The sequence below is a fragment of the Prorops nasuta genome, unplaced genomic scaffold (assembly GCF_024137725.1).
Source record: "Prorops nasuta isolate Cenicafe-Biocafe unplaced genomic scaffold, Cenicafe_Pnas_1.2 PNAS00002, whole genome shotgun sequence".
NCBI classification, from domain to species: Eukaryota; Metazoa; Arthropoda; class Insecta; order Hymenoptera; family Bethylidae; genus Prorops; species Prorops nasuta.
The window spans coordinates 11,141,222-11,164,420 of NW_027116799.1; the positions used below are offsets into that span (position 1 = coordinate 11,141,222).

The 23,199-nt window shown below is 34.8% G+C and overlaps 2 protein-coding genes and 1 long non-coding RNA gene across 3 annotated transcripts; 1 reads left to right on the plus strand and 2 right to left on the minus strand.

The window, feature by feature from the left end:
- Nucleotides 1–7,186: 7,186 nt before the first annotated feature.
- Nucleotides 7,187–7,742, minus strand: LOC136782235 (uncharacterized). Its single transcript, XR_010824098.1, has 3 exons — nucleotides 7,674–7,742; nucleotides 7,411–7,582; nucleotides 7,187–7,318 (listed from the first exon to the last, which is right to left on the minus strand). It is a non-coding gene; the product is annotated as an uncharacterized lncRNA (long non-coding RNA).
- Nucleotides 7,743–13,796: 6,054 nt separating this feature from the next.
- On the minus strand, nucleotides 13,797–14,667 carry LOC136781040 (uncharacterized protein DDB_G0285291-like). Its single transcript, XM_066739712.1, has 3 exons — nucleotides 14,639–14,667; nucleotides 14,194–14,222; nucleotides 13,797–14,101 (listed from the first exon to the last, which is right to left on the minus strand). The coding sequence occupies exons 1-3, from the start codon at nucleotides 14,665–14,667 to the stop codon at nucleotides 13,797–13,799; spliced, it is 363 nt and encodes a 120-aa protein (XP_066595809.1).
- Nucleotides 14,668–15,135: 468 nt separating this feature from the next.
- LOC136781048 (protein FAM200A-like) lies at nucleotides 15,136–17,241 on the plus strand. Its single transcript, XM_066739723.1, has one exon. The coding sequence runs from the start codon at nucleotides 15,136–15,138 to the stop codon at nucleotides 17,239–17,241; it is 2,106 nt and encodes a 701-aa protein (XP_066595820.1).
- Nucleotides 17,242–23,199: the final 5,958 nt, after the last annotated feature.

Here is a 23,199-nt window from a genome sequence, read left to right on the forward strand (position 1 = left end):
ACATGCGGTATCATTTGCCAAAGCATAGAGTTTGCCAGGAGCGGACCACCACGGAGGCAATGTTCGCGGCCCGTCCAGCCATAGCGCAAGCCTATGAGATTACGGAGGGCACCGGGACACATTCCAACGGGCTAACTACGCCCCTGCGCAACTCACCATGCATTGGCCGGTATCGAGTCGTGACGTACGTGCAGGTTGGCCTATAGCACACGCCTCACGTACACGAACCGACCCATGGCTGCCTGAGTGCCGCGTCGCGCGCTCACCAGCACGCACGGACACGTCAGCACAGTCTCATGGTCGCGTCCCGACTGCCTGCTATGGCACTCTGCGCACGACATTCGCGCAGCCTGCTTGACGCGCGTAACCAGCGTTCAAGCCAGACTCGACGTTCTATTTCCCCTCCTCGTGGGGACTTATAGACACTGTCATAGTTTTAGGACTCCCCGAGGCCGCTTCTCCTTATCTCAGGTTGCCTGGGTTGTTTGGCATGGCCCTGCCTTACTTCTCAGGGCAACCTGGACATCGTTTACTGGAGCGCCGGTCTTTTCATCCGGGCCTCTGCCTGTCAACGGGGTCTATCCTTCACGTTAGCTATAATCCACTCGTGAGCCTATCTCACGAGTCGGTAACGTAGGGATTAATAATATCCACTGTTCGGTAGCTTTTATGTTCTTTATTCGGTATCTCGTATACGTAACGGGGAACTTCGTTACAAGTGGTAAATTGTATAAATGCCTCATAAATAAATGAGTTTGAATTTTTTGAATCAATGGTAATTTTTCCAAATTTTTAAAAATTAGTTTCTTTTTTGCAGTCTTTCTTACATTCTACAATTAAATATATATACATAAGGTTAGTTTTATTGTTTATAACTTACAGTTTCCAATTTCATACTTACTTGAACGTAATGGAAATAACATCCTAAAACTCTGGCTTCCGGAAAATGTAAATGTAACGCATTCTGTAAAGCTCTTTCGTAATCTATGTGAATAGTTTTAGGATGTAAACACGGCAAAATTTTTATTTTTATAAAATTACATAATTTTTCATAAAGTATCTGCGATTTCATATTGCAAAAAACCCATAAAAACGGTATTGCCTGTTGGTAAAATAATAGATTTTGTTGCAGCTTTTTCGTTAGCTAGATTAATTTAAACATATATCTTAGAGCTTGTTGGATATATTCAGATTAATAAAAGAAATGTTTACCCTTGATTTATGCTCCGTCATAAAACTAATTAATTGAAAAACACGATTTTTTTTTGCTAAAGTAGGAGTGCATTCGAACGTTCCGTCGACATAAATCCTGTCAAATCTTGCCAACGATTTGCATATTTTTTTGTCATACATAATGACAAATTTGACATTATTTTCAATGTATGCTTTAATTGTCAATTTATGTCTGTTATTATTGTCGATTTTAAAACATAATTGATTTTTGTAACTTTTATCATTCAATATAATTTCAATGTTTTCTATTGTCATTGGAACTTTAAAATATTTTTTCTCCTTATATTTTCTTATTCTTCTATCTACAGATTGAAATGAAACCATTGAAGCTCCTGCAGGATTTCTATAGATAGGAAATAAGGAAAAAGTTTAAAAATATAAAAATTGTCTAAAATTACCCGCTTTGCAAAAAGGATAAACTCAATTTAGTACACAATAATCATATATATCCTTTATTGACGTCGACGGCATTACGGACGAAGATTTGGCAAATGACTTTAATTCGTTTTTAAAAATTAATTCTATTTCAGTTTCTTTATCCACTTTTGAATGACTATATATATTTAGACATTTAAAAGTCACTCTTCCTTTCTCATTAATGATTTTTCCCGTACCAGGACATTTATTTTGTAACGAACATTTTAAATATCTGAAATTTTAGTTAGTAAGAAGAGTGCCTTTTCCAATTTGTTATTTATAGTTACGTCGTGCAAGTTCCATTCTTTTTTTCGTATTTGTTGATAACAAAATATGAATATCCATCTGGATAAATGTTACCGGGTTTTTTTCCTGTGAATTTTGCATTGTTCATTGGAAATTTTTAGTTTACTCAAATAAACTGATAAATTATTTTGCAAATAGTTTGAATAACCCTAAATATTAAGCTGCTCTCCGTATAAACCGTGAAAAGTTTGCAGACATTACCCATTTGTTTTGGTTATACGATATTTTCGATTTTTTTTTTATTTTGAATAATCGAAACAGTCGATAACAATTTTAATTTTTTTGTCTCTATTCTAAGACGACCAATAGAAGCATACAAAACTGGTATTGTTTATCTGCAAGACTATTTATTTATATCATTGACAACTTTTCTACAAAAGATAATAGAACGCACATGTACGACATAATAATATACATGTTTATTCAAATTATTCTTCACAATAGAATAATTCAAAAGAAACGTTATTTCATTTCAGAGTTTTAAATGATTCTTAAAAAAGGAATATTCTATTACGGATATGTCCCAAGAGAAAGAAAAACTTTTAAGACTCTGAAAACTCATAATTATTAGAATTTTGAGGGAGCTAAACTAAATGTCCTACATAACAACAAAGAACATCTGTCAATATTAATCAATTAGTATAGGTTTTATATTCATGAAACAATAGGTTTTTTTTTGGAAAATACCAAGGTTCTTTAATACAGAACATTCTATTAATTCTCCAGCTGCAAATTTTACGAGAATTAAGGCAGTTCCATATCAATAAACGGTTAACAGATTCGTAAAAGGGCGGAAAGGAGGTAAATTAAAAAAATACTAGTAATCATATAAATATTTTTTATTATTCAATAATCTCAGAAGGTGCGTAAAGAAAACCGCTGAAACATGTCATGTTTTTAATGGTATTCTGTTTCACCAATCTTTAAAAATAAAAATGTTACTATCCTAAAACTTTTATAAAAGGTAAATCAATATTTTCGTATTTCCATAATTATTTTAGAGCCAACACTAATAGGTGAAATTGAAATAGAAAAATGTTGGTTTAAAGGAGAATCAAATCGATATTAAGCGAGAGAAGAATGAATAACAAAAATATTTAAATTTTGACTAAATAATATGCTTCTGACACCATGCGCTATTATTCGAGATCTATTATTTATCCCCCTTAATATATAAGGGTGAAAACCGTATATTTCTTGAAAAATTAATTTTTATTATAAAGTTCGGATACAGCTAGGTAGACTATTTTTCCTATGTAAATACGATATTTTATTATCGGGGTCCAATGGTTTATTTTTTAGAAAATACTTGTTGTAATAGCTGACTTGTTAATAAATTAATTTGTATTGTAAATTACAGATAGAATTGAATAAAATATTTTCAATAAGGATAATACTATAACTATATATTCATCTTTTATAATAGATTATAATAATTCAACGCGTCTTTTGACTGGTAGTATATAATAGCCAATAATAGGAATGGAAATAATTTTGTAGGAGCCCATTATCAATTAAATTTGTTATCGGTTATTAAACTGCTCAACAATTAAAATGACAGAAAGGGTTTAGAGATTATAGGAATTGAATCGTTTCTTATAGTTTTCTGTCTCATTTTCTTTTATAAGGGATGTCTTATTCTTTTTAATAATAATTTTGCATGATAGTTAATAAACTTAGATTCAGTTAAATTATATTTGAAACTATCCCTTTCCCACATCTCGTAGAATCTAGTAACTATAAATATTTAGCCTTCAATCAACTTGAATGAAACATAAGAAGTATGGAGATTTCAATTTAAACGAAGGCAGACGGAGTTAACAGAGCGTAGGAGTACTATGCTGGGTATAAGAAAAGAATAAAAATGATCCACATAGTTTCTGCTAATCCATCATAATTTATTTCAAAATAAAAGGTACATATTAGAATGAACTAAATTTTTTTTTGTTCGCTCCAGTCTTGAAAATCGTTAATTTGGATAGAAAAAACAACTGTCCCAAATTTTCTGCTCAAAACAAAATTTTTTAGAACTGGCTCAATCAACATTTATGTTAATTTTACATAAAAATTCATTTATTTCCGAAACTATAGTTGTCAAATTATTGCTAATAACCTTTTATAAAGTAAATGAAAAGAGGCATAGAAAAGGTTATGCAAAAAAATTGATATCTGTTATAATTTCGGAGATAAATAAATTTCTATGTTCTACATCTGATGCGCCTTTGATAATATATTCTTGGATTGAGACAGTTCTAATACTTTTTATATTGAGCTAAAATTTTTATAAAATCAATTGATCGATCTAAATCAATGTTTCCCTTCGCTGGAGCGTCAAATTTTAGTTATTTTTCATTCCTCTGGAAACTTCAAAAATAGCAAATTCTACGTAAAAATTAATTTATCTCTAAAATTATAACAGATATCAATTTTCTTTACATAACCTTTTTTATGCCTCTTTTCATTTACTGTCTAAAAAGTTGTTAGCAATAACTCGATATCTTCTATAATTTCGGAAATAAATGAATTTTTATGTAAAACTAACATAAATGTTGATTGAGTCAGTTCTAAAAAATTTTTTTTGAGCTGAAAATATGGGAAAGTTGTTTTTTCTATTCAACTTAACGAATTTCAAGGCTGGAGCGAACAAAAAAAAATAAAAAAAAATTCAGAACAGTCTAGTATACATATAAAAACATTTAATAAATACATACTTCAATGAAATCGTATTAGACGCTATTATAAGATGAAATAACGGAGCAATTGCTTTTTCCCAGTGTGAAAATAAAACAAGAAATAATTTACGGATGCATTTAATACACCAGTAGAATTAAGAAATATTGCCGTAAATCTTAGACATTCTGAGTACAACATGGAAGAGTGTTTTGTCTTTAAAGCAAGTACACTGCAAAGAATTGTCGGTAAAGTTCCTTTACAGTATAAAAAATCTGTTGTAAGGCAGCTGACAGCATTCTGGCTATAATATACATTACACAACCAGATTCCATTCCATGTCGGAAACTGAGTGTCTGGAATCTGCAATAAATAATATGATGAGATCAAATATTTTTACCTTGAATAAAGAAAGAAGGTATGCTACTTGATATAAACTCATGAATGATATATTGTTCGAGATTGGGAGGAGCAGAAAATGTTGCGAAGTAGATTCCGCATTTCTCTGTTATATCTCCCATCTCTATTGCGCTCACAATAGACGGCTAGACCGACAGCGTCTAGCCGCTCTATCTGTCTCTCTCTCCGCGGCGCGCTAGCGCGTCTTCTGGCCCTGGCGCGTCGCGGCCGCGAAGCAAGGTTGCCAAGTCCGCCATCTTGAATAGTACTACGCTCTATAGTAAGTGAATTTTGATATAAGGAATGCAGACTGCACAAAGTATACTGCCAGCGGAAATACATCAGTAGCCATCTTAAATGCAGAACGTAATATATCAAAAATTATATATAGTATATTCACAGCCTGTCACCGTGAACGGCGTGAACGAAGACAAATGTTAGTATACGGAAAAATAAAGTGTAATAAAGAAATAAGGAGTAGTGACAGCTTTGATCTATCTGACAGCTGAAGTACTTATGGTATAAATGAATGAATAAAATAAAAATGCTTTTCCTAAATTGATTTTTAAATTTTATAAAATGGTCAAATGTAGCCATTAATTAATTAGATTTGGTAATAAATACAAAAAATGCGTTTTATTATAACAAATGAGTTGAGGTAAAATAAACTCAATGTTTTTATATTAATCTGTTAACAAATGCACTTTTTTATTTATTATTGAGTCCAATAAGTTAATGGTTATTAAAAAAAAAGTTCCTTGTAATGAAAAAAGAAATGAAAAAATTTTAATCTTCACCAAGACTCGAACACGAGCCCACCGCATGATAAACGGCAACCTTACCGCCTGCGCTACAGCGCTCACTTGATGTACCAAGAGCAAAACAGGCTTTTTACAGACTGACTACAATTCTTTTATTAATTCGTCATAAATGATCAAGAATTAGCTGTAATAAGAAATACATTTATCTACATAGCATTATTGTACTAAATTTATTGTTTTTAATTTGAAGCATACATTTTGCATGAAGATATGATAATTTAAGGGTAACCATTCAGTACTCTATATACAAAACTATTCATATGCTCAACTATCATAAATTAATTAAGTAATATTATAATATTTGTTATATGTAGTCGAATAACTATGATAAACGAGCATATGAATAGTTTTGTATTTAGAGTATTGCATCATGAACACCCTTAAAGTATCGTATCTTCATGTAAAATGTATGCTTCAAATTAAAAACATAATAAATTTAGTGCAATAATGCTGTGGAGATAAATGTATTTATTATTGCAGTTAATTCTTGATCGTTTATGACGAGTTAGTGAAAGAATTGTAGTCAGTCTTTAAAAGGCTGTTTTGCTCTTGGTACATCAAGTGAGCGCTGTAGCGCAGGCGGTAAGGTTGCCGTTTGTCATGCGGTGGGCTCTTGTTCGAGTCTTGGTGAAGTTTAAAATTTTTTCATTTTTTTTTCATTACAAGGAATTTTTTTTTTAATAACCATTAATTTATTGGACTCAATAATAAATAAAAAAATGCATTTGTTAACAGATTAATATAAAAACATTGAGTTTATTTTACCTCAACTCATTTGTTATAATAAAACGCATTTTCTGTATTTATTACCAAATCTAATTAATTAATGGCTACATTTGACCATTTTATCAATATTACAAATCAATTTAGGAAAAGCATTTTTATTTGCTTTGAGTTTTTAGGTAAACGCAGCACCACTTCACACGGATAACACGTAAAAATGTCACGGTTAGCGGTAGTCGTTCTTCTTCTAAAGCCTATGTTGCCTGAAGTCCAAATCACACCTATGCTCTCCAGGCATAGTTGTGTTTGTACCGCTTCCCTTTAAATTTTCTATACTGCTGCTGGCTAGCGCTTATCTTCATTTTTGTTGCTAAAAGCTCGATTCTGGCATCACTGCCGTGTGGAACTATTAGTTTGCTAATAAAAGCAGAGGCTTAATTTTAAGAGATTGCAACATATAGTAATTAATATAGATACAATTGTAAAAAGAAAACAAAAATTTTATTTTACATATATTAACTTTAAATAAAATCCCACAAAGTACTGTAAAATATCTAACATGTTATATTATATATCTAATCGGTCAGCTTCTTTATTTTAATATTCATCTCAATTATCACAGTTTGATCCTCAGCGATGACACAGTAACCACATTATGGTGAATCTATTCTTTTTTTTTAATGTTCGATCCACATAGCTTCATCCTCAGCAGTGATACAGTAAACACACGTACATTACTATATTTTAATCTGAAACAAAATCCCACAAAGTACTATAAAACATCTTACATTTTATATTATATATGTATTCTGTCATTTTCTCTATTTATTATTGTATTTACCCAAATTGCTGACTCATTTATTTTAATGTCTGTCTCAATTAACACAGTTTGATCCTCATCAGCGATGACACAGAAACAACATTATGGTGAATCTATTCATTTTGTTTTAATGTTCAATCCACATAGCTCCATTCTCAGCATTGACATAGTAAACACTTTACAATAATTTAATCTGAAACAAAATCCCAAAAAGTACTATATAAAATCTTACATTTGAAATTACAAATGTAATCTGTCAGCTTCTTTATTTGTATCGTATTTACCCAATGTGTTGACTTGTTTATTTTAATATTCATCTCAATTAACACAGTTTGATCCTCAGCGATGACACAGTAACCATAATATGGTGAATCTATTCCTTTCATTTTAATGTTCAATCCACATAGCTCCATCCTCAGTAGTGACATAGTAAACACATTACTATAATTTAATCTGAAATAAAATCCCAGAAAGTACTATAAAATATCTTACATTTTATATTATATATCTAATTTGTCAGCTTCTTTATTTATTATTGTATTTACCCAGTTTTTTCACTCGTTTATTTTATTATCCGTCTCAATTAACATAGTTTGAATCTCAACGATGACACAATAACCACATTATGTTTAGTCTATTCCTTTATTTTAATTTTGAAAATCCGCATAGCTCCATCCTCAGCACAGTGACATAGTAAACACATTACTATAATTTAATCTGAAATAAAATCCCACAAAGTACCACAAAATATTTATATCTTACATTTTATATTATAAAATTTATTGTTATACTTATCTAAAATGTTCAGTCCTTTATATACTTTTAAAAATTATTTTTATGTACATTTTACAAATTTCGTCACTTTATTTATTCACTCATACCATCAGTATATCATCTGTCAGAAAGATTAAAACTGTCACTTTATTTCTTTATATTACTTTATAACTTGTGGTATGTATATACTAACATTTGTCTTGGATCACGGACCATGCATTATGTATTTTGAAATTAGTAATTAGAAATATCTATATTGTGGTCCCTCTACAGTCTCTACCCTCTGACGTATTTCCGCCGACCAGTAGTATCAGCAGCGACTATAGCGTAGTACCCAAAATAGTACTACGCTATAGGATATGTCGCTTTTGGGTACTACGGTAGTACCGAAAGTACTACACTTGGCAACCTTACCGCGAAGCGACACTACTTGCGCGCTTGGCCACTAGGTGGCCAGCGCCCGCGGCAGCTCTCTCGCTGGCAAGATTAGTGTCGCGTAATTATATAGATGGGTCCTTGATAAGGACCCATCGCACCCCAAACTCGCTCGACAGCCTGCGTAGCAGCAGCAACAGCAGCAGTTTCCGCAGCCTTCATCGGCACTTTTTGACGCCTCATCGGCAGCGCCTCCACGGCCAACTAAGAGCGCCTCAACTGGCGAACTCATTGGGAGCATACTTTGGTAAGTATCACCCAAGCACCCACTGCCAACCAAGAGGGGACTACCCCTCTGCGGCATTTCCTCCCTCCTAAGGGAAATTTCTCCGGGGACTGCCCGGGAGAAGTCCACCCTCTCCTTCCCCTCCACACTGCCTCCGAGGACTACCTCGGACCCAGTGTTCCGACCCTCAAATCCAGGGCTCTCGACGAGTCGGGTAGTGGGAGGGGTAGATTCACCCTAGGGGTTGGGGTGGCTCGGAGCCACCATAGCTCTGGGAGAAGGGGGCTGAGGGGTAAGGGGACTTCCCCTTCCCTAAATCCACCTCTCCGACTTCGCTTCCTCCCGTGGCTGGGGATTTTACTAGGGAATACCCTAGGAAAAATTGTCCAGTCAGGGAGTTTCTAAGTCCGCGTTCCCTCCTGGGGAATTTTGAGTCTTGGGGTTCTAGGGAATCTTCTGCGAAAAGAAATTCCCTAGAATTTAACGGCAGCAAATTCCCTAGGCCTTCGCCATTGTAAATATCGCGATTTTTCTTGTACATAAAAATACTTTGTAAACGTTTGTATATTTTGTTATTTATTTGAATAAAAAACACTCTTACCTATTACCTCTGCCTTGAATATTTTACTCTAGAATAAGACCTTCCCTTCTGACCACAGGTTCGGAGCCAACTTGGGGCACTGTTTCGCACATATATATTTTTTTTATAACCGGGTATAAAGAGAAAAGAAATATAGCAACATAATTGTTTTAAGTGTATAAATGAATCAAAATAGCATATAACACACATTCATAAAATAAAAACTGTACAAAGTTTATATTACGTACATTAATAAGATTTTATATTGATGCTCGGCCTTTTATATTGTCTCTCCTGCAATGTTAACTGGTGCTTATAATTTATTCGAAAGAAGCATCCATTGCCTTTACGACGCAGTAACACTACCTCTGTTGTTAATTTATGTTCTTTTAATTTTATCCTCCTCTCTTCCAAGGTTTCAATAAATACATAAAGATCTTGATGCCAGTTCTATGGAAAAGACGAATAATTAATCTCCCTCAGAACAAAAAATTATTTCTATTTTAATTCAGAGTGTAAAATATATACTTGATGTTCACAAATTCCAACCTACACTACATTGGCTGCATGTCTTAAAAAATGTCTAACGCACAAAGTGTTGCACCAGTGAAGTTTGTATTCCATTCATTCAAAGTCGAATATATTTCATCACTGTAGTGTATAGTCATATCAAAACTCATTTTTCCCTTCGGTTGTCAAATAATTTTTCCAGCATACAAAGAGATATTATATATAAGTAAATCTGCAAATTAGATGAATATATTATCCACAATGTTATTAGTATTGTTGAATCTTTTGGTATTATATCAATGTAGCTAGCACAACCCTGACCTTGTAAAGAAATCTTAAATATATGTTTCGTAAGGGCCAAATTTGTAATACATTATTATAAAATACAACTGAACTTTATACTTTATCTTTTTTCTGAGCCTTTTACTGCCAATACCGTAATCAAAACTTGGTTAAAATATACATGTCCCATCTATTCCTATATAATAAGACGAGCAGAAGCAAACCTGTAACATATTTCAAACAAAGACTCAACTTATTTTACATTAAAAAACGTTTATATTAATTACGAAAATCAAATACTTATCTGATATTCATATTATAACCTTGTCGTCACAAACATTTGTCATTGATCTGTCATAATTGTAAACATGAATTTTAAATTTAGCAACACGAAATTCGCCTCTTTCTGTCAGACGTGTGCGCTTGCGCGACTATCGAAGAACAGCCATATTCATGAAATGTGTAGAAAGTATGCTTCTACGAAAAAATTTTATAGGACAAAAGGCCGGGTACCATTAAAACAAAAGGAATAGATTCACCATAATGTGGTTACTGTGTCATCGCTGAGGATCAAACTGTGATAACTGAGATGAATATTAAAATAAAGAAGCTGACAGATTAGATATATAATATAACATGTAAGATATTTTACAGTACTTTGTGGGATTTTATTTAACGTTAATATATGTAAAATAAAATTTTTATTTTCTTTTTACAATTGTATCTATATTAATTACTATATGTTGCAATCTCTTAAAATTAAGCCTCTGCTTTTATTAGCAAACTAATAGTTCCACACGGCAGTGATGCCAGAATAAAGCTTTTAGCAACAAAAATGAAGATAAGCGCTAGCCAGCAGCAGTATAGAAAATTTAAAGGGAAGCGGTACAAACACAACTATGCCTGGAGAGCATAGGTGTGATTTGGAATTCAGGCAACATTGGCTTTAGAAGCAGAGCGACTACCGCTAACCGTGACATTTTTACGTGTCATCCGTGTGAAGTGGTGCTGCGTTTACCTAAAAACTAAAAGCAAATAAAAATGCTTTTCCTCAATTGATTTTTAATTTTCATAAAATGGTCAAATGTAGCCATTAATTAATTAGATTTGGTAATAAATACAGAAAATGCGTTTTAATATAACAAATGAGTTGAGGTAAAATAAACTCAATGTTTTTATATTAATCTTTTAACAAATGCCTATTTTTATTTATTATTGAGTCCAATAAATTAATGGTTATTAAAAAAAAAATCCTTGTAATGAAAAAAAAAATGAAAAAATTTCAATCTTCACCAAGACTCGAACACGAGCCCACCGCATGACAAACGGCAACCTTACCGCCTGCGCTACAGCGCTCACTTGATGCAGTGTTGCCAGAAAGTAGACCGTCGGTCTACAGAATTTCCCCCTCCACTTACGACCACAAATGCAGGCTCGTTTGCGTGAGCCATCCCCGCTTCTACCGCTGCTCGATGGTCACGAGCACAAGCGAAGCGTCCATACATGTGTCGACTAGCTTCGCTCGCTCTCGGCTATCCTCGGATTAAAAAGAGAGCGGAGATACTTTCTCGGACCTCTCTGTCTTTCTCGCTGTTAGCCGTCTAGCAGAAGATTCGAGGCAAAATCTTTCCGCTTCGCTTTGCCGAAAATCTACGAATCTTCGATGTTATTTACATTTGCAGGACAATGCCTTTATTCATGTTTTTCAGCATATTTATTTATAAGCATTGACTTATTTAAATCAATAATAAATTAAGGAAATGCGTATTTGATATATAATAATTATTTTAACTACAAATTCTTCGTTATATTTCGTTTATTTCCGTAAGATCTGCATTTCTTTAATTTATTATTGATTTTTGTGAGTCAATGGCCATTAAAAAAAAATTTAATCATAAAAAAAAAAAAAAAAAAGCACCGAGCGGGAATTGAACCCGGACCCACGAATTGCCACGCGGTTACCTTACGGCCTGAGCCACAAGACTTCTTCGATGTATTATAAACAGAAAGTCTTCATACAGACTTGAAATACCGTATAAATAAACGATCAACTGACAGCTTTATTCATTATTATTCTGTCATAATGGAATAAAAATTGAAGAATAACTATATGTTGAATTGTTTTCAAAAGTTTTTCCAATAGCCAAGAACGAAGATAAATAATCAACGCTCGTAGCATTGGCATATTATGAGTGCGATAAGGAGCGGCTATCGGACTTCTCTCTCTCTCTCTCAGTCGCATCTTTGTTTTGCTTCTTCCTTTAGGGGAAAGCACGTGCGTTTATTACCAAAACAATTCTTACCTCAAAAATATTATGTTCTGTAATGTATTTATATGTACATATAGATCAATACGTATTATGTACATAGGCAACGTTAAAATTAAGTATTAATTTCTCTAAACATAAGACTCTCTATTAAAATCTTTTACTAAATAAGCTTGAGAATCATATATTGAAATATAAGTAAAATTACAGTACTTATTTTCATTGCGAGCTTTTTATTCCCGAACAGCTATTCGGCGCTCGCAATGTAAACATACACGAGCGACAGATAGGAAGCGATTAATCAAAACAAAGAGTTTTTATGACTATCTAGATCTATGCAGTATTTAAAGGATTACATATACTTATTTCTATATATATGTAATAATTATACATAATATGGAAAGACTTTTCTCTCTGTGCAAGGAAGAGCTAATCCAAACAGCGTGCGAGAGAGAGACCGCTGCTTCGTGCGCGGGAAAAGGACAGCGTGATAAACACGCAGTGTTTATTACCTGAAGCAAAAATTAAAGGCCGTTGAACCCAGACAATATAGGCCAAGTCGAACAGCTGATCTCTGAAATAGATCGAAGAATTAAGAACCTTCATTTTATTAAAGTGATTTCGCGAGTAATAGAAGGTAAATCATCTTTTAATTTATCCATTGCTCCGAATATACAGCAACTCCTACACCGCACTCACTCCTCGAACGATGTTTCTGCTCTTCCTTCCTCTCCTACCAATCACCTTCGGACACACCTGTATGGAAGAATCCTAACATTTTCGGGGCTATTTGCTTATACCTTAAGTGAAGACTTATTATAATTGATTATGTGCGGGTATTTGGTATTATGATGTGTGTTTGAAGGAGGAATCGACGCTAAGTAAAGATGAACTACAATAATTTCATTTTATATTTTTATTTAATAAAAGTTATAATTCTTATAAACTACAGTGTTGCCACCAAACCCCTCCCTATTCCCCCTTCCACCTCTTCCTCTTCCTCACGATCCTCTTCCTCACGATCCTCTTCCTCTTCCCTCTGACCCTCTTCCTCTTCCTCCTACTTCTCTTCCTCTCACACCTCCTCCTCTCACTCCTCCTTCCCTCACGCCTCCTCCTCTACCTCCACGGCTAAGGTGGGCCCAATGGCGGCGTGCCTTTCCGCCTTCTGTTCCTCTGACTGTAATATAATTCAAAATTTGTTAATATTATATGTAATGGGAATGAAATGTTTTTTCAAAAAGGAATGTATAATATTAGTTAATAATGAAATATTACCACGAGGGAGTGGCCTTTGCACCACTGCTCCTAAAGCAGCCGAAGGGCCCGAAGGCTAGCGCTGTTGTTGTTGCTGCTGCTGCTGTTGTTGTTGCTGCTGCTGCTGCTGCTGCTGTTGCTGCCGCTGATGCTGCTGCTGCTGCTGTTGCTGCCGCTGCCGTTGCTGCTGTGGTTGCTGCTGTTGTTGCTGCTGTTGGTGCTGCTGTTGGTGCTGCTGTTGCATCCACATTTGTTGATGCAGCAGCTGTTGTTGCTGCTGTCTGACCAGCGCTTGGATGGTTCCTTCTAAGGAATCCAAGCGCTGGTCATAATAATGCAGCACTGCTGCATCGGCTGCTGCTGCATTTCGAGAACGACCGCCTGTATAAATATAAGACAAAAAATGAATTAACATTAAGTACAATGTTATATATATTATGAAATATTTCAAATAGTAATGAAAGTGTACTTGCTTCGTTCGTGTTGCTCTTCGTGAGACATTCTGAAAAGAAACGAAAAATTAAAATTTAATAAAAGAAGTTAGATCGGTGAACTGAATTATTTATTTATAGGGTGTGTCATTCATTACAATTAATTTGACAAGCATAGATAAAATAATTAAATGTTATAATACAAATGATATATTTGATCATTACAAATACCTTTCTGTAAATGAATTTGAAATTATCGAATTTTAATCATTAGAACAGTCGATGAATTTCTCTAAGAAAGTTTGGCGGATAGAAGAAGGTCATGAAATTTATTTACTTGTCACAATAATAATATTAATTAACTATTAATAACTAATAAAAATTAAGATTTTATAGGTACTCTAAGAAGTATCCATTAACAAATAACTTTTTATCTATGCTCTCAAATTCATGAATTTAATATTTTCAATATTAAGAAACTACTTACTGTGCGAACTGCCTGAGAAGTCGATCCATTGTAACTGATCGATTATTAAGTATGGCTTTCGGACGATGTGGATATGATACAGTTTCTCAATGTTTAGGTTTACTGTCGAAATGTAGCTACTGTATACTTGTCAGCCATAGATGTAAACAATCACATAAGTTTGAAGAAAATATCTATAGATTCGTTCAGTCGGTTTAAATCGCTGATATTTAAACGACTTAAAATTTCGAGGTGATAAAAGTAGTGAAGATTAAAGTGAATTTTCGGTGTTTATTTTGTGTCCCAAAAACAATTTATTAAATAAAATTGTTTATTGTTCGGTGCATAATTGTTGAACAGCAGTTATTTACAACGCCGAAGGGTCACTTCCTTACTGACAGCAGGAAATTTGAATTAAAAAATCTTCAATTGTGAGTACTGAAATATTATTATATTACGTTGTAATATACAAAAAATTTGGTATTTAAAAACTAACAGTACAATCAAAATCGGGAAAAATGGATTCAAATGATAATCCAAAAAAAATGAAAGCAATGTTTCGCAATGATTGGCTGGACTATGATCCTTCTTGGAAAGTGTGGTTGCAAAAAGCACAAAATGATGATTCCAAATTTTATTGTCTTGCGTGTGACAAAGAATATGTAGGTGGTTTATCACAAGTCAAAAGGCATGCTTCGCGTCAACTACATTTAAATAATGTGAAACGTCTGGAAAAGCCTGAAGACTTTGATGCAGAATCTCCTACTTGTTCAACAGATGAACAATTTAATTTCAATGATAGGGTAAAAGCAGCGGAAATAAAAGTAGCAGCTTTTTTTGCTGAACATAATCTTTTCTTCTTATACAGTGCAGAGTTATTGAAATTGTTTCAAGATATAGGTAAAGAGCCAAATGTTTTGCAATCTATGTCCCTTGGTAGAACCAAAGCAACTAAGATTGTGAATAACGTTCTGTGCACTTATGAAACAAAACGAATAGCTGATAATTTAAAAAATAATAAATTTTCTGTGTTTGTAGATGAAACTACAGATATAACAAATGAAAAGAAAATGACATTGCTTACACGATATGTGGACAGAAAATCGTTATGCGTTCAAATAGATTTATTGCAGTTAATTAATTTAGATGCAAGTGATTGTTCTGCAGATAAACTATTTACCGCATTCAGTGATGAATTAATTCGTCATGAAATACCATTTTCACAGATTACTGGATTGAGCTGTGATAATGCTTCGGTAATGATCGGAAAGCATGAATCTTTTCAAACGAAGCTATTGCAAAAATGTCCACAATTAATAACAATGCCTTACATTTGTCACTCCTGTGCACTGGCAGCTTCTCATGCTTGTAAAACTATACCACTACCACTAGATAACTTTATTAAAAAACTAGTATCTTTTATCAATTTGAGTAGCAAAAGAACTGCTATATTTGATGATTTACAGATAGCATTGGAAAATGACAGCAAAAAATTATTGAAATACGCTGAAACTAGATGGCTTTCGCGCCATAATTGCATAAAGCGTATATTAGAACTGTGGTCATCATTACATCAATTTCTATTAGAACAAATGGCTGATAAAGTAAATCAAGCAGAGGAGCTTCTTGTCATAATGCAAAATAGCGAGACAAAAGCATATTTATTATTTCTGGAACCTGTACTGGAGAGATTTAATTCTTTCAATGCTTCTTTCCAAGCTAAAGAAACAAAAATCCAATTGTTGCATGAATCATCGATTAACTTTCTGATGTTTTTTGCAAATAAATTTTTAAAACCAGCAATATTGCAAAAAGATATATTTTTACCAAATTTGCATAATATTGATTTTTCAAAAAAATCTAATCAACTTGACCTTACGGAAATAGACGTAGGTTCAGAATGTGCACATTTTTTGGAAGATGAAATAATGGATTCGAAACTCACAGTGGAACACGCAGAAATAATTAGACAAAATTGTTTATGTTTCTTAACAAAAGCAAGTGAGGAAATCCGCAAAAGGTTTCCCCTATGTAATAAATTTTTAGAAAATTTAAATATTCTAAAGGCAAATATAGCACTATTTCATGATGATCGAGAAAAGAGTGGTGTTACATTATTACATATATGCCGTCAACTAGGTACTTTCGATGAACGTTCTATTGCGAAAGAATGGATATATCTTTATCGCAAAGAAAGTTCAGAAGTTAGAAGTTATTGGTCGAAATTACCCTTTGATGAAATGTGGATAGCAATATGTTCGGAAAAAGATAATAATGACGAATTGAAATATCCACAATTGCGATCATTGTTATGTTTGGTGAGATCTCTTCCTCACTCAAATGCAGAAGCAGAGAGATGCTTCTCAATAATACCTGATTGCAAAACTAGCAAACGAAATAAAATTGGTGCTGACACTTTAAATGCAATATGCGTTTTAAAATACGCACTTAGGTGTAGAAGTGAAACACCTCTCACAATGAACATCACAAAGGGTCACATTGATTTAATGAAAAGTAATAATTTATACTCCTCTACACCAGAAATGAAAAAGAAAAAGATACATTTACAAGCTGCTTCAGATGTGCATAATGAAGAAATGGATGAGGATGAAGAGAACATATAAAAAAGAATGAAATAAACTGTAAAGTCTGCTATGAGCGACTACTTTGCAGAGCAACAATATATAAAGTCTGCTATGAGCGACTACTCTGCAAAGCTGAAATATGTATAGAGTCATTAGAGTCTGCTTTGAGCGACTACTTTGCAGAGCAAAAATTGTAACGAAGTTCCCCGTTACGTATACGACATACCGAATAAAGAACATAAAAGCTACCGAACAGTGGATATTATTAATCCCTACGTTACCGACTCGTGAGATAGGCTCACGAGTGGATTATAGCTAACGTCAAGGATAGACCCCGTTGACAGGCAGAGGCCCGGATGAAAACACCGGCGCTCCAGGAAACGATGTCCAGGTTGTCCTGAGAAGTAAGGCAGGGTCATGCCAAACAACCCAGGCAACCTGAGATAAGGAGAAGCGGCCTCGGGGAGTCCTAAAAGAATGACTGTGTCTATAAGTCCCCACGAGGAGGGGAGATAGAACATCGAGTCTGGCTTGAATGCTGGTTACGCGCGTCAAGCAGGCTGCGCGACTGTCGTGCGCAGACTGCCATAACAGGCAGTCGGAACGCGACCATGTGACTGTGCTGATGTGTCCGTGCGTGCTGGTGAGCACGTGACGCGGCACTCAGCCAGCCATGGGTCCGTTCGCGTACGTGAGGCGTGTGCTATAGGCCAGCCTGCACGTACGTCACGACTGGATACCGGCCAATGCATAGTGGGTTGTGCAGGGGCGTAGTTAGCCCGTTGGAATGTGTCCCAGTGCCCTCCGTAATCCCATAGGCTTGCGCTATGGCTGGACGGGCCGCGAACATTGCCTCCGTGGTGGTCCGCTCCTGGCAGGCCCTATGCTTGGCAAATGATACCGCATGTTCCCGCACTCCTCACCACCACCTGGGTGTGGGTGGTGAGGGATGAATGTATGCCCCTCAGCAGGTAGGTCTGCGAGGCTCGGACTTCCGTAAGGAACCCTCCCCTCTCTCCGCGACCTAGCATAATGAGCGACCCTGGCTACCGCTACCGTCCATGTGCATGGCCGCAGGGCTGTATAAGATGCATAGAGAATGGGGTCGAAAGACCCAATTGATAACGTAGGGTTGTTGGCCACCCAACTGACCAACTGGCGCCCTGATACCGATAGAAAAGGACGGGCGAAGGTAATGGGAAAACCCGTAGTGTGAGTGGCCCCTCACACTGACGGGAATACCGTTACAAAATATATAAAGTCTGCTATGAGCGACTACTCTGCAAAGCTTAATTATGTAGAGTCTGCTTTGAGCGACTACTTTGCAGAGCTAAAAATGTAGCATTCACACAGGGGTTTTTAGTGGGTAAACATTCGGAATAGCCGAATGGAGTCCCACATAACCCTATAAGTTCACAGGGTATGCATAAAGCATTTTCCCCTTAAAAAAAAAAAAAAAAAAATAGCCCCGAAAATGTTAGGATTCTTCCATACAGGTGTGTCCGAAGGTGATTGGTAGGAGAGGAAGGAAGAGCAGAAACATCGTTCGAGGAGTGAGTGCGGTGTAGGAGTTGCTGTATATTCGGAGCAATGGATAAATTAAAAGATGATTTACCTTCTATTACTCGCGAAATCACTTTAATAAAATGAAGGTTCTTAATTCTTCGATCTATTTCAGAGATCAGCTGTTCGACTTGGCCTATATTGTCTGGGTTCAACGGCCTTTAATTTTTGCTTCAGGTAATAAACACTGCGTGTTTATCACGCTGTCCTTTTCCCGCGCACTAAGCAGCGGTCTCTCTCTCGCACGCTGTTTGGATTAGCTCTTCCTTGCACAGAGAGAAAAGTCTTTCCATATTATGTATAATTATTACATATATATAGAAATAAGTATATGTAATCCTTTAAATACTGCATAGATCTAGATAGTCATAAAAACTCTTTGTTTTGATTAATCGCTTCCTATCTGTCGCTCGTGTATGTTTACATTGCGAGCGCCGAATAGCTGTTCGGGAATAAAAAGCTCGCAATGAAAATAAGTACTGTAATTTTACTTATATTTCAATATATGATTCTCAAGCTTATTTAGTAAAAGATTTTAATAGAGAGTCTTATGTTTAGAGAAATTAATACTTAATTTTAACGTTGCCTATGTACATAATACGTATTGATCTATATGTACATATAAATACATTACAGAACATAATATTTTTGAGGTAAGAATTGTTTTGGTAATAAACGCACGTGCTTTCCCCTAAAGGAAAAAGCAAAACAAAGATGCGACTGAGAGAGAGAGAGAGAAGTCCGATAGCCGCTCCTTATCGCACTCATAATATGCAATGCTACGAGCGTTGATTATTTATCTTCGTTCTTGGCTATTGGAAAAACTTTTGAAAACAATTCAACATATAGTTATTCTTCAATTTTTATTCCATTATGACAGAATAATAATGAATAAAGCTGTCAGTTGATCGTTTATTTATACGGTATTTCAAGTCTGTATGAAGACTTTCTGTTTATAATACATCGAAGAAGTCTTGTGGCTCAGGCCGTAAGGTAACCGCGTGGCAATTCGTGGGTCCGGGTTCAATTCCCGCTCGGTGCTTTTTTTTTTTTTTTTTTTATGATTAAATTTTTTTTTAATGGCCATTGACTCACAAAAATCAATAATAAATTAAAGAAATGCAGATCTTACGGAAATAAACGAAATATAACGAAGAATTTGTAGTTAAAATAATTATTATATATCAAATACGCATTTCCTTAATTTATTATTGATTTAAATAAGTCAATGCTTATAAATAAATATGCTGAAAAACATGAATAAAGGCATTGTCCTGCAAATGTAAATAACATCGAAGATTCGTAGATTTTCGGCAAAGCGAAGCGGAAAGATTTTGCCTCGAATCTTCTGCTAGACGGCTAACAGCGAGAAAGACAGAGAGGTCCGAGAAAGTATCTCCGCTCTCTTTTTAATCCGAGGATAGCCGAGAGCGAGCGAAGCTAGTCGACACATGTATGGACGCTTCGCTTGTGCTCGTGACCATCGAGCAACGGTAGAAGCGGGGATGGCTCACGCAAACGAGCCTGCATTTGTGGTCGTAAGTGGAAGGGGAAATTCTGTAAATCGACGGTCTACCTTCTGGCAACACTGACTTGATGTACCAAGAGCAAAACAGCCTTTTAAAGAGTGACTACAATTCTTTCACTAACTCGTCATAAACGATCAAGAATTAGCTGCAATAACAAATACATTTATCTCCACAGCATTATTGCAATCAATTTATTATGTTTTTAATTTGAAGCATACATTTTACATGAAGATACGATACTTTAAGGGTGTTCATGCAATACTCTAAATACAAAACTATTCATATGCTCGTTTATCATAGTTATTCGACTACATATAACAAATATTATAATATTACTTAATTAATTTATGATAGTTGAGAATATGAATAGTTTTGTATATAGAGTACTGAATGGTTACCCTTAAATTATCATATCTTCATGCAAAATGTATGCTTCAAATTAAAAACAATAAATTTAGTACAATAATGCTATGTAGATAAATGTATTTATTATTACAGCTAATTCTTGATCATTTATGACGAATTAATAAAAGAATTGTAGTCAGTCTTTAAAAAGCCTGTTTTGCTCTTGGTACATCAAGTGAGCGCTGTAGCGCAGGCGGTAAGGTTGCCGTTTATCATGCGGTGGGCTCGTGTTCGAGTCTTGGTGAAGATTAAAATTTTTTCATTTTTTGTTTCATTACAAAGAATTTTTTTTTTAATAACCGTTAACTTATTGGACTCAATAATAAATAAAAAAATGCATTTGTTAACAAATTAATATAAAAACATTGAGTTTATTTTACCTCAACTCATTTGTTATAATAAAATGCATTTTTTGTATTTATTACCAAATCTAATTAATTAATGGCTACATTTGACCATTTTATCAAAATTAAAAATCAATTTAGGAAAAGCATTTTTATTTTATTTATTCACTTATACCATAAGTACATCAGCTGTCAGATAGATCAAAGCTGTCACTACTCCTTATTTCTTTATTACACTTTATTTTTCCGTATACAAACATTTGTCTTCGTTCACGCCGTTCACAGTGACAGGCTGTGAATATAATATATATAATTTTTGATATATTACGTTCTGCATTTAAGATGGCTACTGACGTATTTCCGCTGGCAGTATACTTTGTGCAGTCCAAGCGAGCAGCATATGCCCGCGGGAGTGAAGCAAGGTGGTGGGGGAAAATGGCTGGCCGTCATCTATGATTGTTGATATATATAGCACATAATAACGTATATATATCATATATATATGTTATATTTTAGATTCCACAATCCCGTGAACCAAACCAAACCATTCCATTGTGGACTCAACAATCCCGTGACCGAAGACAAAACCATTCATTAACGTGCGACATCAGCGACATCGTATTTGTTAAAATATCTTCGAAATAGACAGAACTAAACCGCGGGAGAAAAACGGAACGATGAAACAATTTAAACTTCCAAACCTTTTTCCTACTTTGATTCCGGTGTATGTGCATCCCAGTTGCCGCCAATTGTTAATTATTTATAATTATTTCATTTTCTGATCTGCAATTTGAAACATTCAAATGTAACAATGTACAGTATTTCATATTTAATCTTTAAAAATAAAAATGGAAAAATATTCTTCACTTACTTTTACCTGCTGGCTCAACCATATTTCTTTAAAATTGTAGGATTTAGCAGTTTGAGAGTAACAAAGTAATAAAGCACGTAATGAACAATGGATTACCAGAAACATACCGGACCATGAACCACAAAGTTCCGTGATATTAATTTTATCTTCAGTCACGGGATTGTGGAGTCCAAAATATAACATATATATATGTTATTATGTGCTATATTTATCAACAATCATAGATGGCGGCCAGCCATTTTACCCCCATCCCTCGGCTTCACATTTATAGGACGAAACAAGCCATATGCTCCGGAGCAATCTCCCCCCTAATCTCTGGTTAAAGCTGCAGTATAGTTCATGTAACGCGAACTATATCACTTTAACCCCCGAGTGAGTTGGTGAAACTCACCCTTAACGGGATCCCTCATGCGAGCTTCACCGACAGTATATACAAGTCAATAAACAATTCGTTTAATAAAATTCAAATGCGAGGCAAATTGAACAATCGTGCCTTTGTAGGACAATGTGCCAGTCCTAACGAGTCAAACGAACTTAAAATCACTCAAATTAGTTGAAAAATAACGCTGTACCATTGTGCCGCGTTTTTGAAGAGAGGTTACTTTTGGTCATTTCCACTTCAAGAACGCGGGACAGTGGTACAGCGTTATTCTTCATCCGATTTGAGTTTTGTTAAACTCGATTGACTCGTTAGAATTGGCACCTTGTCATAAAGAAGCCTGTTTTTTCAATTTGCTTCGCATTTAACTTTTGTTAAACGAATTGTTTATTAACTTGTACTGTCGGTAAAGCACGCGTGAGGGATCCCGTTAACGGGATCCCTCACGCCTACTTTATCGACAGTTAAAGTCAATAAACAATTAGTTTAATGAAATTCAAATGCGAGGTAAATTAAACAATCGTGCCTTTGTAGGACATGGTGCCAGTTCTAACGAGTCAAACGAATTTAAAAACACTCAAATTAGTTGAAAAATAACGCTGTACCATTGTGCCGCGTTCTTGGAGAGAGGTTACTTTTGGTTATTTCCACTTCAAGAACGCGGGACAGTGGTACAGCGTTATTCTTTATCCGATTTGAGTTTTGTTAAACTCGAATGACTCGTTAGAATTGGCACCTTGTCATAAAGAAGCCTGTTTTTTCAATTTGCTTCGCATTTGAATTTTATTAAACGAATTGTTTATTGACTTGTACTGTCGGTAAAGCACGCGTGAGGGATCCCGTTAAAGCTAGTTCAATTAACCTATTATTTATATTTCTTCCCTTTTTCCAAATTCTATATACACG

What these genes read in the sequence shown, in the direction of transcription:
- LOC136781040 (XM_066739712.1), bottom strand. Translation starts at nt 14,667, where the DNA reads ATGGATCGACTTCTCAGGCAGTTCGCACA. An exon ending in CTTCTCAGGCAGTTCGCACA is followed by an intron (nt 14,223 to 14,638) that starts GTAAGTAGTTTC and finishes GTTTCTTTTCAG; the next exon opens with AATGTCTCACGAAGAGCAAC. An exon ending in CGAAGAGCAACACGAACGAA is followed by an intron (nt 14,102 to 14,193) that starts GCAAGTACACTT and finishes ATATTTATACAG; the next exon opens with GCGGTCGTTCTCGAAATGCA.
- LOC136781048 (XM_066739723.1), top strand. Translation starts at nt 15,136, where the DNA reads ATGGATTCAAATGATAATCCAAAAAAAATGAAAGCAATGTTTCGCAAT.